The sequence below is a fragment of the Fringilla coelebs genome (assembly GCF_963513975.1).
Source record: "Fringilla coelebs genome assembly, chromosome: 3".
NCBI lineage: Eukaryota > Metazoa > Chordata > Aves > Passeriformes > Fringillidae > Fringilla > Fringilla coelebs.
This window is the reverse complement of record NC_140030.1, coordinates 45,042,424-45,054,934: the sequence shown is the minus strand read 5'-3', so window position 1 is coordinate 45,054,934 and position 12,511 is coordinate 45,042,424. Positions and strand designations below refer to the sequence as shown.

The 12,511-nt window shown below is 47.3% G+C and overlaps 1 protein-coding gene across 1 annotated transcript in view; it reads left to right on the top strand.

The window, feature by feature from the left end:
• Positions 1–12,511, top strand: part of SCML4 (Scm polycomb group protein like 4) — a gene marked incomplete at both ends in the record, with an annotated part of 42,777 nt that overhangs the window by 5,695 nt on the left and 24,571 nt on the right. The window contains 3 exons of the mRNA XM_084202040.1: positions 2,757–2,886; positions 5,410–5,610; positions 8,689–8,883. Of these exons, the coding sequence (XP_084058166.1) occupies positions 2,757–2,886; positions 5,410–5,610; positions 8,689–8,883 (526 nt within the window). The remainder of the gene's footprint in view (positions 1–2,756; positions 2,887–5,409; positions 5,611–8,688; positions 8,884–12,511) is intronic.

The window sequence follows — 12,511 nt, the reverse complement described above, 5'->3', positions numbered from 1 at the left end:
GGACTCGATGATCTTAGCAGTCTTTTCCAACCAAAATGCTTTTGTGATTCTATATCTGCACATCTGTCTATAAACATATCTATTTTATATAATAAATATAGAATGTGTACAAATGCACATTATGTATTTGTACACATATATATTCTTTGTATTCTTTGTATATGTGTGTGCATATATATGTGATAAAAAGCCCAGAAGCCTAACATAGGACCTACACAAAGTTTCACTTTGCCAGCCCGCTTTGCCATAGAAAAGTGAATAATTGACAGATTGCTATAGAATGTAATAAATCATGCAGCTTCTCACCTTCTTACATGGAATAAATCCCAAACAGGATGGAGACCTTGATTTTTTGAAACTCTGTTCTCTTCCCATTCAGTAAAACTTTAAATACTTTCTCTCACAATATCCTTCTGGACATCATGTCAGGCACACAGCTGGATAAACACATCACGCCATGGGTGAGCAACTGGCTCACCAGACCAAGGGTCATAGGGAATGGGGTGACATCAGACTGGTGACCTGTCACTGATGGGTTTCCCCCAGGGCTCTACCCTCAGCCCTGTGCTCTTCCATAACTTCATAAATGATTTGGATGCAGGACTGGAAGGGATACTAAGCGAAGTCACAGATGATACAAAACTGGGAGGAGCTGTTGATTCCTTCGAGGGCAGGGAGGCCCAGCAGAGACACCTTGACAAATCAGAGGACTGGGCAATCACCAACCATATGAATTTCAATGAGGATTGAAGTGTTGGATTCTGTACCTGGGATGGCTACAAGGACAGACTGGGCAATGAGATGCTGGAAAGCAGTGCTGTGGAAAGGGACCTGGGGGTCCTGGTCCATGGCAAGTAGAACATGAGTCAGCAGTGCCCTGGCAGCCAGGAGGGCCAGTGGTGTCCTGGGGGGCACCAGGCTCAGCATGGCCAGCTGGGCAAGGGAGGGGATTGTCCTGCTCTGCTCTGCACTGGGGCGGCCTCACCTTGAGTGCTGGGGGCAGCTTTGGGCACCACAATATAAAGATATTTAAGTATTGGAAAGCATCTAATGGAGAACACCAAAGATGGTGAAAAGCCTTGAGGTGAAGCCATATGAGGAGGGACTGAGGTCACTTGGTCTGTCCAGCCTGGAGGAGACTGAGGGGAAACTTCATTGAAGTCTACAACATCCTCATGAGGGGAAAAGGAGGGGCAGACACTGATCTCTTGTCTCTGGTGAGCAGCAGCAGGGAATGGCCAGAAGTTGTGTTAGGGAAGATTTAGGTTGGAGATAAGGAAAAGGTTAGTTGGGCACAAGAACAGGCTCCCCAAGGAAGTAAGCATCAAGCCTGACAGAGTTTAAAAGGATTTGGACAATGCTCTCAGGCATATGATGTGACTCTTGGAGATGGTCCTGTGGAGGGCCTTGATGATCTTTGTGGGTCCCTTCCAACTCAGCATAGTCAGTGATTCTGTGAAAACAATCTGACAGCACTTTGTCGCTGGTCATTCTTGATTCCAATCTGAAGGCAAAACAGGACAACACAGGCAAGTGAGAAATGGCACTAACCAGGGGCCAGCTTAGGGTCTCATACTCTACAACTGCCATATGGCAGGAGATCAAATCCACAGCTTGTCTCAGATCCACTTATTTAATATTTTTTCCTCTTTCAGACAAAGCAAAAGGTGGAGGTAAAAACTCACTTAGATGTCCCTAAGTTCTATATACTTCTCTCTCCTTTCCCCAGCTTTCTAGTTTTACCGTTATACTGAAACAGTGACAATTATTTTAGACATTTGTAATTCATAGTCATGGACAACAAAAGTCTTCATCCAAAACAACTTCTACTCTCCATCAGAGATCGCTCAAGATTTGATTTGGTTTGGAGGCAGTTGTCTGACTTCATTTCTACCTAAAATATACTTTGTACATTGTCCATTGAAAAACAACAAAAGGAAATAAATACCTGTCAGGAGAACATTTTGGTGTAGGATGTGTAAATATATAAACCATCAAGCTCTGTGCTTGGCTCTTTGCTTTCCCCCTACTTCCCTTCTCAGCAAAAAGAAAAGCAAGAGTGGTACCTTCAGGTCACATCCATCACATCAGTCCTTTTTAAATATGAGGACCTGATCATCATTTGACTGGCGAGGTGCTGCCAGGTACTGGCAGCATAAAGACATAGTGATATTGCACTGTAAATTCGCATCATGCTTCTCTTCTCCAAGCTGGGCTGCAGGTTGCAAAGATCACTGGGTGCAGCAGCGAGGGAGTTTGTATTTACTAGCCGGTAATAACACAATCTGGACCACAGTGTGAGCTTATTTACATGGGTGTCAGCCCAGAGTAGCCTCTTGGTGCCACTGGATTTATACAAGATTTACAGCCCTGCAACCAAGAGCAGAATTTGGCCCTAAATTATGATGCAGTTAAAGACCCCGTGTCTCTGAGTTGTGGAGCATTGTTTACACCCACATGAAATGGCTCGTAAAATGCCATCGCACTGATTTGTTGGAGTGTTAGGCTCAATTTGCTCAGGTGTAAATAACTACCCGGTGGGTGGCATAATATTTGCATCCTGTAGCTTAAGGCGTTGCTGTCTGCAGCAAATCAGTCAGGCTTCAGGCTCCAGTATCCTCCTGGGAGCAGGATGGATCTTCTGGCCTGGAGAAAGTGATGCAATAGCAGATTGCTAATGAGTGGGAGTTCATGGGGCGTGACATACATAGAATAAAATTGGAATATCTTGCGTATACTTTCATTATTTTTTGCAGCTGAAATCTCGTGTCCTGATGACGCCTTTAGCAATCTCTCCACCGAGAAGCACGCCGGAGCCGGATATCAGCTCAATCCCCCAGGATGCAGCCACGGTACCCAACTCGGACACCCCACAGGCTCTCACAGGTACTCAGCCTCAAGTGCTCCTTGGCCAAGGGGTGAGCAGGAACCACGGGCTGGCAGCCAGATGTCACAGCCAGATGCTGGGCTTTCCAGAACAGAGGGAGCTCATGAAAATGGGGTGTTTGCAGATTAGTCTAGTGACCAGTGACAAGGAGCAGAGTTATCCTGCAGGATTGTATTTTGACTGCCGTGCGTCGAGTTTAGTGGAGATGTCAGTCCCATTGCTCTTGAAATGTGAACATCAAAAAGCCATGAATGCTGCATTTTATACCTAACATTTCCACCCCATCTAATATGTTGCAGTGACCAACCTAAATCCCTGTGTGAACATGAAACATCTGTTACAGCTGTGAGGAGAAGAACAGAGAAGCCATGGTCGGCCTGTAGGCAGGGCTACCAGCACAGAAACCTCAATGCCTCACCACAGCAGCAGGCATGGTCATTTCCATATGTAGTCAGAAAACAGCCTTACTCCTTCTTTTTGTTTATATTACCAGAAGTAACATAGGTCAAGGACTTTTAAAGTGATGTAAATGAGAAGAAAATGAACAAGACAGCTGATTTACCCTGAGATTTCAGCAGAGAAATGAATTAGATAACATTAGAATCTAAACACAACACATAAATCCCATTATTTCTTAGCTGGGATGCACAGAGGAGAAGTTTTCCATCTGCTCTGGTGGCAGAATGATACTAAACCCAGCAACAATGACAATAATATATTTTATTCTCGTTTATCCCTTCACACGCAAAGTCTACAAAGCATTTGGCAAACAGCAGCTGAGTGGATGGAAGTGCCCTGAGAGGCTGTGCCCAGGGCTGCTTTTGGAGCGGGGCAGGGAGGCACAGTCCTACAGCCCTGCCAGATCACCAGGGTGCCTGCAGAGGCAGGGGCTCTGTGGGTCATTTCAGGCAGTGCCCCACACCTCTGTCTGCCCGTCCTCATGCCACTGGCACCTTTCCTCCCAGCACCCTCCCTACCGTGCGTGCAGGTTCCCACCAGAGCGGGGCTGGCAGGAGGTGAAGGGAAGCTCAAGCCAGCTTTTACCTCCCTCTCTGCTTCAGAAGGACTGCAGGGACCCTGGCTCTGCAGTGGGGGACTCAGCACATCACCTGCCACCTGCCAGAGTCCCTCCCGCAGCTGAGCCCCGACAAAACCAGTGGATTGTCACACAGAGGCCGCATTCTGCAGATTTGTCAAGGTGTGGCACTCTGGGAAAGCTGCACTCCCACATCCCCCTGCAATTCCTGCATGCCGCTGCTGTATTTTCAGCGCAGTATCCCTTTGTTTGTTTGGCACTTGGAAGGTGTGAAGCAGTGTAATGATAAGCGTGACTGCTATTATCCTCCTGTTTACCCTGGGTGTACTGCTTGAGCCCCTTCTGCTGGTCCCTGCAAGATGGGGGAGCAGAGTGCACTGTGACAGTTGCACTAGATTTTCATTATGGTGATGCAAACTGTAAATTATTTCCAACTTTACGCAGCTGTCATCATGTCCTCCACTCTGCTTGATGGGGTTTTTTTGTCACATATCTGATTTCTGTCAGAAGATAATGTTATATTGTTTGAGAGATGACAGCTCGAGCACACTCAGCCAGCTATTATAATATGTCTCACTTTAGCCTGACTTTAGGCTGTGTCTTAGTCGCCCTTAGTTACCCAGCTCTATCCCTGCTTCCCCTGAGATACAGTTAGCCTCAGCCAAGCTTAAAATAAGTTCATGGTAGTGAGGAGAACACTCATTTTTTTGGCTATTGCTGGCAGGCCTGATGGCATGTAGAAAAACTGCCTTTGCAGCTTATGAGAGGAGGCATGCAGGGCTTGGCTGTGGAGAGGCTGGGGCAGACTCCCCCAGGGACCCCTGAGCAGCACAGGCAGGTTGTTGCAGTCCCAAAATGTAGCACTGCACACCATGTACAGTTTCCCTCAATTTGATGCAGGTTGGACATGGAGGGTTAGGAAGCTCCCAAAGACCAGATTTCTGCCATGGCACTGTGCAGCATAACCCTCCAGAAATTACAGCTGCGTCAGAAGAGGCAAGGTTCCAAAGCCTTTCCAAAAGTCACCTCAGAGCAGTGCTTCTCACAGCAGCTCTCAATAAATCAGTCTAAAAACGGAGGGAAAAAAACCCCAAACCATCTGAAAACACACCTCAGGCTGGCATTCCCTCCTTGCTGTGAAGTCACTGCTGGTAGTCACTGGTCTGCACTCCCAGCACGTTTTTCTGGTCACAAGTTGCATGGACAAGGTAGACTCAAGACAGCAGACCCCAGTCATATATAGGAGCTTTTTTAGATGTGTGTAGCTTATCTTAGCCTGTGACACTGAGCTAGACCTAAACTTGGCTTGCTTTGCTCTGGCAATGGGTCATTAGCACAAGGAAGTCTGGCTCTGCCACCCCAAGTGGCAACAATTCACCAGTGAAGGAAGAACTTGGGGAATGAATAGAAATGTAGAATGCTAGCACTTCCTAGGATGCTCCCAGGGCTGTTCTGTAATGACCTTGTTGGGATTTTATGTCTACAGTCTGCATTTATGTCAACAAGCAAGCGAACCTGGGGCCGTACCTTGACAGGAAAAAGGTGCAGCAGCTGCCGGAGCACTTTGGGCCCGAGCGGCCGTCAGCAGCCCTGCAGCAGGCAGTGCAAGCCTGCATCGACTGCGCACTCCAGCAAAAGGTGGTCTTCTCCCTCCTCAGGCAGGGCTACGGAGGAGAGATGGTGTCAGGTAAGGGGTTTGTGGACAGACATGCTCCCAGATCCTGTCTGCCCTGGATGTCCCATTCCTATCAGTGGGATGGCAGCCAGCTTTGAATATCAGTTATGATAATGTAAAATGAGCTGTGGCAGGAATCACCTTGGTGTCAGATGAAAGCATGTTGGTAAGGGGTATGGCACTGGTGATTCAGGTGAGGGATGTGCACTCCAGTCTGCCTCTTACCACTCTTTGGAACAGTGCTGAGGCCAGGGCTGAGAGCTGTTTTCATGCAGCTGTTCAAGCACGGGCAGCAATGCCAGCCCACTTCATGACACATGTTGCACCACAAGTGCACATGCATGCCTTGTGTGAGGAGGGTGGCAGAACTCTGGAACAGGTTGCCCCAAACTCAGATGCCCCAAGCTCAGATATATTCAAGGTCAGGTTGGATGTGTATTAGAGCAATCTGAGCTAGCTGAAGGCGTCCCTGGTCATTGCAGGAGGGTTGGACTAAATGACCTGTAAAGGTCCCTTCCAGCCAAAATCTTTATATAACTTGATGATTCTGTGTTTCACAAAAGGACAACTTTCATGGAGTTTAGCTGTTGGTGTGCTCCTGCCTGCAGTTCGTGGGCCAAACCTGTTCTCTGTTGCAGGAATTGCAAAAGTCCCAAGGCAATTCCCTGTGCAGCAGGACTGCACACAGTCTACATCAGAGAGAATCAAAGACCAAGGGGAGCTTCCCAGCAGCTCCTCATCTTCCTGCAGTGGCACTTCTTGCTGTGTCCTTATGAACCTCCCATGTCCCACAATGAATCCCCTGTCCTGGTTCTCAGTGTGAATGTGAATTTTTCTTCTATCACAGCAAGAGTTTTGTGTCACAACATTATTTTGGCATATGGGGATGCAGTGGGAACGAAACAATGATGGGAATATGGGAACAGCACTCTCCAATGAGCTGCTGCAGATGAGTCAGGCACAAACACAAAGCCAAGGATTGCAAGTCCAATCAGTTTCACAGGGACTGCAGATGCTCAGCTGTGCCACTGGGACCTTCTTGTGTGGGAGCCCAAGCCCTGGCCCTCTGTGCAGCCTATAAATCTTGCTTCTTCCCTCTCCTCGAGTTCTCTGTAATCACAGGTGTGCCTCCCCTAAGGGACGGCAAAAATACTCTGAGAATGATCCAGACTTGTTCACAGAAACACAAGACTGAATCAATCCAGTGCAAAGTTTCATTTTTGCCTAGTTCTGTGCTGCATATATGATTTTTCATTACAATCAGGAGAGTCATATTATGCACCGAGCCTGCCAAAATCCTTGGTCTCAGCTCCTCTGAGCTGGATCAGCTTCAGCTTCACCTGAACTAAAAGCACCTGGTCAACATTTCTCCCAATTTCATGGTTCTTCTAGTCATCAAAGAGGGGTGAATGGCCTCCTAGTCATGGTGTGGCTCTGTAATTGCACCTCACTCCCAGCAGTGCAGATGAGTTTTGTCAGGGGCTTTCCAGTCTTCCCATGGCTTGGCTCACAGATGCTCAACCAGCTGTGGAGCATGATCCCTCTCAGCATCTCAGGCCAACAGGAAATCTCTGAAGCTATCCCTGAAATTATAAGTCTAATGTTGCAATTTTTTCTTGTTAGTCGTGATGGGGGACTATAGGATTGGGAAAGAACCTTCCAGGTGGAAGACTTCAGGCAGCCATATCATGCTGTCCTCCCTACAAACCTGTTGAAATTGAATGAGTTTTGCTACAACTGATCCTGGTGGATCTGTTTTGACCCCTCCACCCCTTCCATGGCTTTTATGCCCATTTTTTGATTCCTGGCCAAGTATGCCCCCTGGCAGATTTACGCAGGAATTTTAATTGCCCTGTTCTTAGCCTTAGATGTATTTCTAAGAGAGCCACCCTCATCCTGCTAGGCTGAAATACACAGTTCCTTTCAGCAGGACGGTGGTGGCTGCAGTGCCACAGGGAAAATTTCTGTTCCCTAAACATCAACGTGGTCTGCCCGTGCACTTCTGCAAGTGTGAACTCCCCCTTCTTCAGCCTGTATGACCAGGATGATGCCCATCAACCCACCTCAGGCTTCTCCAGAACTTTGTATAGAGGCTTTAACACTCCATTTTCTCTCCTGGAAATGTTTTGTTCCACACCTTCTGGAAATATATCTGAGTTTTTCATGACTGTGTCACCTTGCTGTTTTACGGGCATTTGTGATCTTGCATTATCATTTCTTGTCCCATCAGGTTGTTTTGAGCCTCTTCAAAGAGTTATGGATTTCTAAACATTTTATATGTTTATTTTCCAGATTGTTTTTCACTCATTTTTACTAAGTCAAAATCAGTCGACACTTTATGCGCAATCTCCCAGGCCTCTTCTCCATTGATGGTGTCTGCCAGATTACAGCATCCACAAAAACTCTGTGCCAGCACAGACTGCTGCTGGTTTCTCTCTGAGACTTGGGGTCTCCTGCCAGCAGAACCTGTTGCCATTTCTTGACCCACCCCTCCTATGCAATCATTTCCAATTTAATGAAAGATTTCTCATACTTCACTGAATTCTGGATGGACCACAACTGCCAACATTCCCTTGCCTATAAATGCAGTTAACTCAGTAAATAAAGACCGATGATGAAGCTGTTACCTCCTTCTTCAGTACAATCCTGGTACCTTTCATTCCTTCACAACCATGCCTTTAATTCTTATCTCCCCATTATCATTTATAACCTTGGGTACTGCTGAAGTCAGCCTACCCATCACTATTGGTGATCACTGCACATCACTTTCTCTCCTCTTCCTTAGACCAGGGTATCACGATAGCCTCCTTCTAATCACACGACACAATTTTCAGGTGGATGCATGTATTAGAAAACCTTGCACTGCTGGCTATGCCAGTCAGCATCTTTCAGCCCTCCAGGGGGAAGGTGACCTGGCTCACACAAACTCAGCTCCTTAAGCTCTTCCTGTTTGTTGTGTGCTTCAGGTAGGGTAATTTTACAAAATATTTTAAGACATGCAAGTACTTGAGTAAAATTATTTCCCCTACTCTCATTCCCCCTTCTGCCATGCATCCACAGGTATTGAATCGCTCTTGTTTTGCTTTCCAGTTTCAGCTTCTTTTGAGGGGAAGCAGCATCTCCAGAGCCTGCTGGTAGTGAACAGCATTGGGTACGTGCTGCGCTTCCTGAAGAAGCTGTGTCGCAGCCTGCTGTGTGACAATCTCTTCAGCAACCAGCCCTTCCAGCAGCACAGCGCCGGCACGGAGAGCCCTGAGGGCTGTGAAAGCAGACGGATGGAGGCAGGTAGGCTGCTTGGTCACCTTGGGATCAAGATGTAATCCAGCTGAAGAAATGACTGTCCTTTTTTGGTGCTGTATTGTATTTGTGGGGTGCCCCGTGGTAGGGAGGAATGATGAATCTGACTCCATGTTCTTAGAAGGCTAATTGATTATTTTGTGATACTATATTATATAAAAGAATACTAACTAAACTATACTAAAGAGTACAGAAAGGATACTTACAGAAGGCTAAAAGATAATAATGAAAACTCGTGACTCTTTCTCCAGAGTCCAACACAGCTTGACCCTGATTGACCAATAAGTCAAAACAATTCACATGAAAACAATGAAACAACCACCTGTTGGTAAACAATCTCCAAACACGTTCCAAAGGAGCAAAATACAGGAGAAGCAAATCAGATAATTATTGTTTTCCTTTTTCTCTGAGGCTTCTCAGCTTTGCAGGAGCAAAGCCCTGAGCAAAGGGATTTTTCAGAAAATATGACTGTGACAGTGCTGTGCTGTGTGTGATAGGGAACTGCAGGCCTCTGTGGGACCCTTCCAGAGGGAGGCAGTGAGCTTTCTTGTGGTATTCTCCCAGTGGCTATAGCAGAGGTTCAGTTTGGGTGAGAACCCCCGTGTCGAGACGTCCCAGCAGAGAAATTTCGGGCCAGCACATTATGGTAGCACAAATCTAAGGTACACATTATTAGCTGTAGCACAGACAGCCTGGTTCCCAATCTGCCACCTCCACCTGTGAGTATAAACCTAAATGAGCTGTGACTGCTAAGTGCTTGGCTTTGCTACTTGCAGGGATGTTTCTCCTGGCTTAAAACCCAGCCAGGTCCCTGTCTCAGTGCTTGACCATGTGAGGCAAAGCCTGGAGGAGCTGTGGCATGAGGCAGATGCATCCAAGGATGGTGGTGGTCCTGAGGGGCAGCTGCCCTGAGCAGCACTGAGCTCCCAGATGGTAGTTCTGAGCTTCTTTCTCGTTCATATTCTGGGACAGGGTGCTGGCCCCACACAGCCCCCACGGAGCTGGGACATGCCTGCAGCCCCATCTAAACTCAGAGGCTGGAAAGCTGTCCTGAGTCCTTACTATGGCATTGTAAAAGCTAGTTTAGAAAGAAAGGAAGATGTAAATTATGGGCATGAGACTTCATTTCACCTGCAGTCTTTCTCCTGACTTAAATAATTTTTCCGTCTCTTTTATTAACAACACTGAGGGTGTTTGGGGAGGACACTGTCTCTCATGCATTCAGTTTAATGGCAGATACACACTGGCATATGACAGAAGGATGTTTTAGTGTCCACAATCACGATTTTTGAATCACTTGTTCACCAAGAATACCCTCAGTGTGTGCTTTGCTTACCAAAATGGGAGAGGGCTGTGCACATGGTGCAGAAATTATCTTTTTGTACAAAGAAATCCAACTGCCACTCTTACACATAGGGGAAGAAAGGCAGGAGCCCAGACTGAAAAGCAGTATTTTTCTTTCCTCTCCACTAGGACATTTGCAGCAAGCTGAATGCTTCTGAGAGGTCAAGGGATTTCTGTAGCACTGAGGAGTGCAGCCCAGGAGGCCTGGCATTTGCGTTTGCATTTGCATTTTAATTTGCATGTACATTTGCATTTGCTTTCTCACGGCAGGGCTGTGTGTGAGAGAAGGCAATTCCACAACCAGAATTTTTACAGTTGCTGTTGTACTGTGAGCATCTCCATCACCAGAAAATTCCAATGGAGATGTCCCTGACACCATCCTCACTGGATCTCCCCAGACACTGAGGATGGGCAAAACATTATTTTTCCCTCAGACTAGACAAGGGATGTGGGTGTAGTCAAGCCTTCTCTCCTGGGTTTCCCCTGAAGTGTGGGGGGTGTGTGTGTGCAATCAATAGGCCCCCAGAAGCAGCATGGGCTGGGCAGCCTGGGCTAGTCAGGTAGGTTTAAATTAGCCATGAGGAAGAAATTCTTCACTGTGAGAGTGGTGAGGGACTGAAACAGGTTGCTGGAGAAACTGTGAGTGCTGCATTCCTGGAAGTGTTCAAGGCAGGCTGGATTGAGGCACTGAGGCTATGTTTAATGCTGCATTGCCTAAATAGCCTGCCATCCCCCCAGGAGCCAGCATTTCTCTGCAGCAGGGTCAGCCTGGGGGTTCCTCTGCTGCACAGAGCAGACACAGGGCTTCCCCACAGGGCAGTGACACGGAGGGCCAGTGATGAGTAGGAGCTCTGCTGCAGATGGGTCTGTGAAGGCTCCTGTTGGGATAAAGCTCTCATGGAAGGAGCAGGGCCATAAAAAAGCACCACAGGAAGACATGCAAAGCAGCCACATTTTTCATTGTTTCTGTTCCCTATCTTGTAATCGAGATGTCCTTTCTTTTAAAATCATGTGCTTTTCAGCCCCTTTGTACCAATGAATCTAATCCAGGTATTGACTTTGGTGCAGTTACCCTTGATTTACACCATCAGAAGGGAGAGGAGAAGCCAGCATCGTGTCCAGCCATATTATTCCACTTACCCCACACAGGAGTCACCTCTTAACCTTGCCCCAAAGCACATGCCCCTAAGCCATAACTCACCTGTGCTCACAGCAAGCTGCCAGATGCTAATGGCTGCGTACAGACCAGGTGGGATTTGTTGACATATGCATATATCACTTACAACTGTGTTTTACATGCCTGGGAAGTGCACACTCATCAGGCTGTGCCTAGAGCTGGCCTCTGCAATGAGCCTGGCTGGCTGTGCATTACTCTCCCTGCACCTGAGCCCCATGCTCTCTGCCTGCCTTGCCCAGGACCCTCACCTGTCTCATGCCTCACATGGGACATTCCCCAGGGCTCTTTCTCAGCTGTGAAGGGACCTTCTGGCTCATGAGAGTGATTTGTGGGGAGCAGCTGTGGGATGACTCCCAGGCTTCCTGGGAAATGCCCAGCTTCTGGTCTGCATTACAGCAAAGCCTGAGATGTTACTTGTCACCACAGCACCTGGGCTCAAAGCACCTCTGGACCTGCACGCCAAAATTGTCCATGGGAGCAGCAGAACAGTTTGAGCTTAAATGATGGCAAGACCTGGGTGACCTGTGCAGAAAACCCTGTGAAGTGGGACAGGAGCTAAACATGGGAAGCCAACAGAGATCTTGTAAAGTGCCTCCACTCTGCATTCAGATTTCACCATTTGTCTCATGCTCAGCTGATGGAGGTTTGGATGGGAGCACGTGAAAAGTTTATTTCTAGGACACCTACCCACTGTTGACATGCATCTATGAGATATTAGATTATTCTTTAGAGGAAACTAAAAAACTTCTGGCTAACCTGATGGTTGGCACAGAAATGGGAGAAGTTTTTCTTTTATGTGGGAAGCATTAAGTTTGCTAAGCTTTCCCTTTCAGTCAATCCTTTCCTTGCTCTTTCTGTCCCAAACCTTGGGTTTTGGCTATTTTGTGCTGTCAGACAGTTGATGTCTCCACATAGAGCACAGCTGCATGTGGCTGCAGCAAGAACTTCGGTGGTCACCCTGTATTGTTTTTATCACAGGGGAAGATGGGAAGGTCAGTGAATAAGGTCCCCAGCCTTGCTGTTCTCCCCATGGCCAAGTCAAATTTGGAACCATGTGGAGTTGCCTACCACTATCTGCAGAACAGCTTCTCTTCT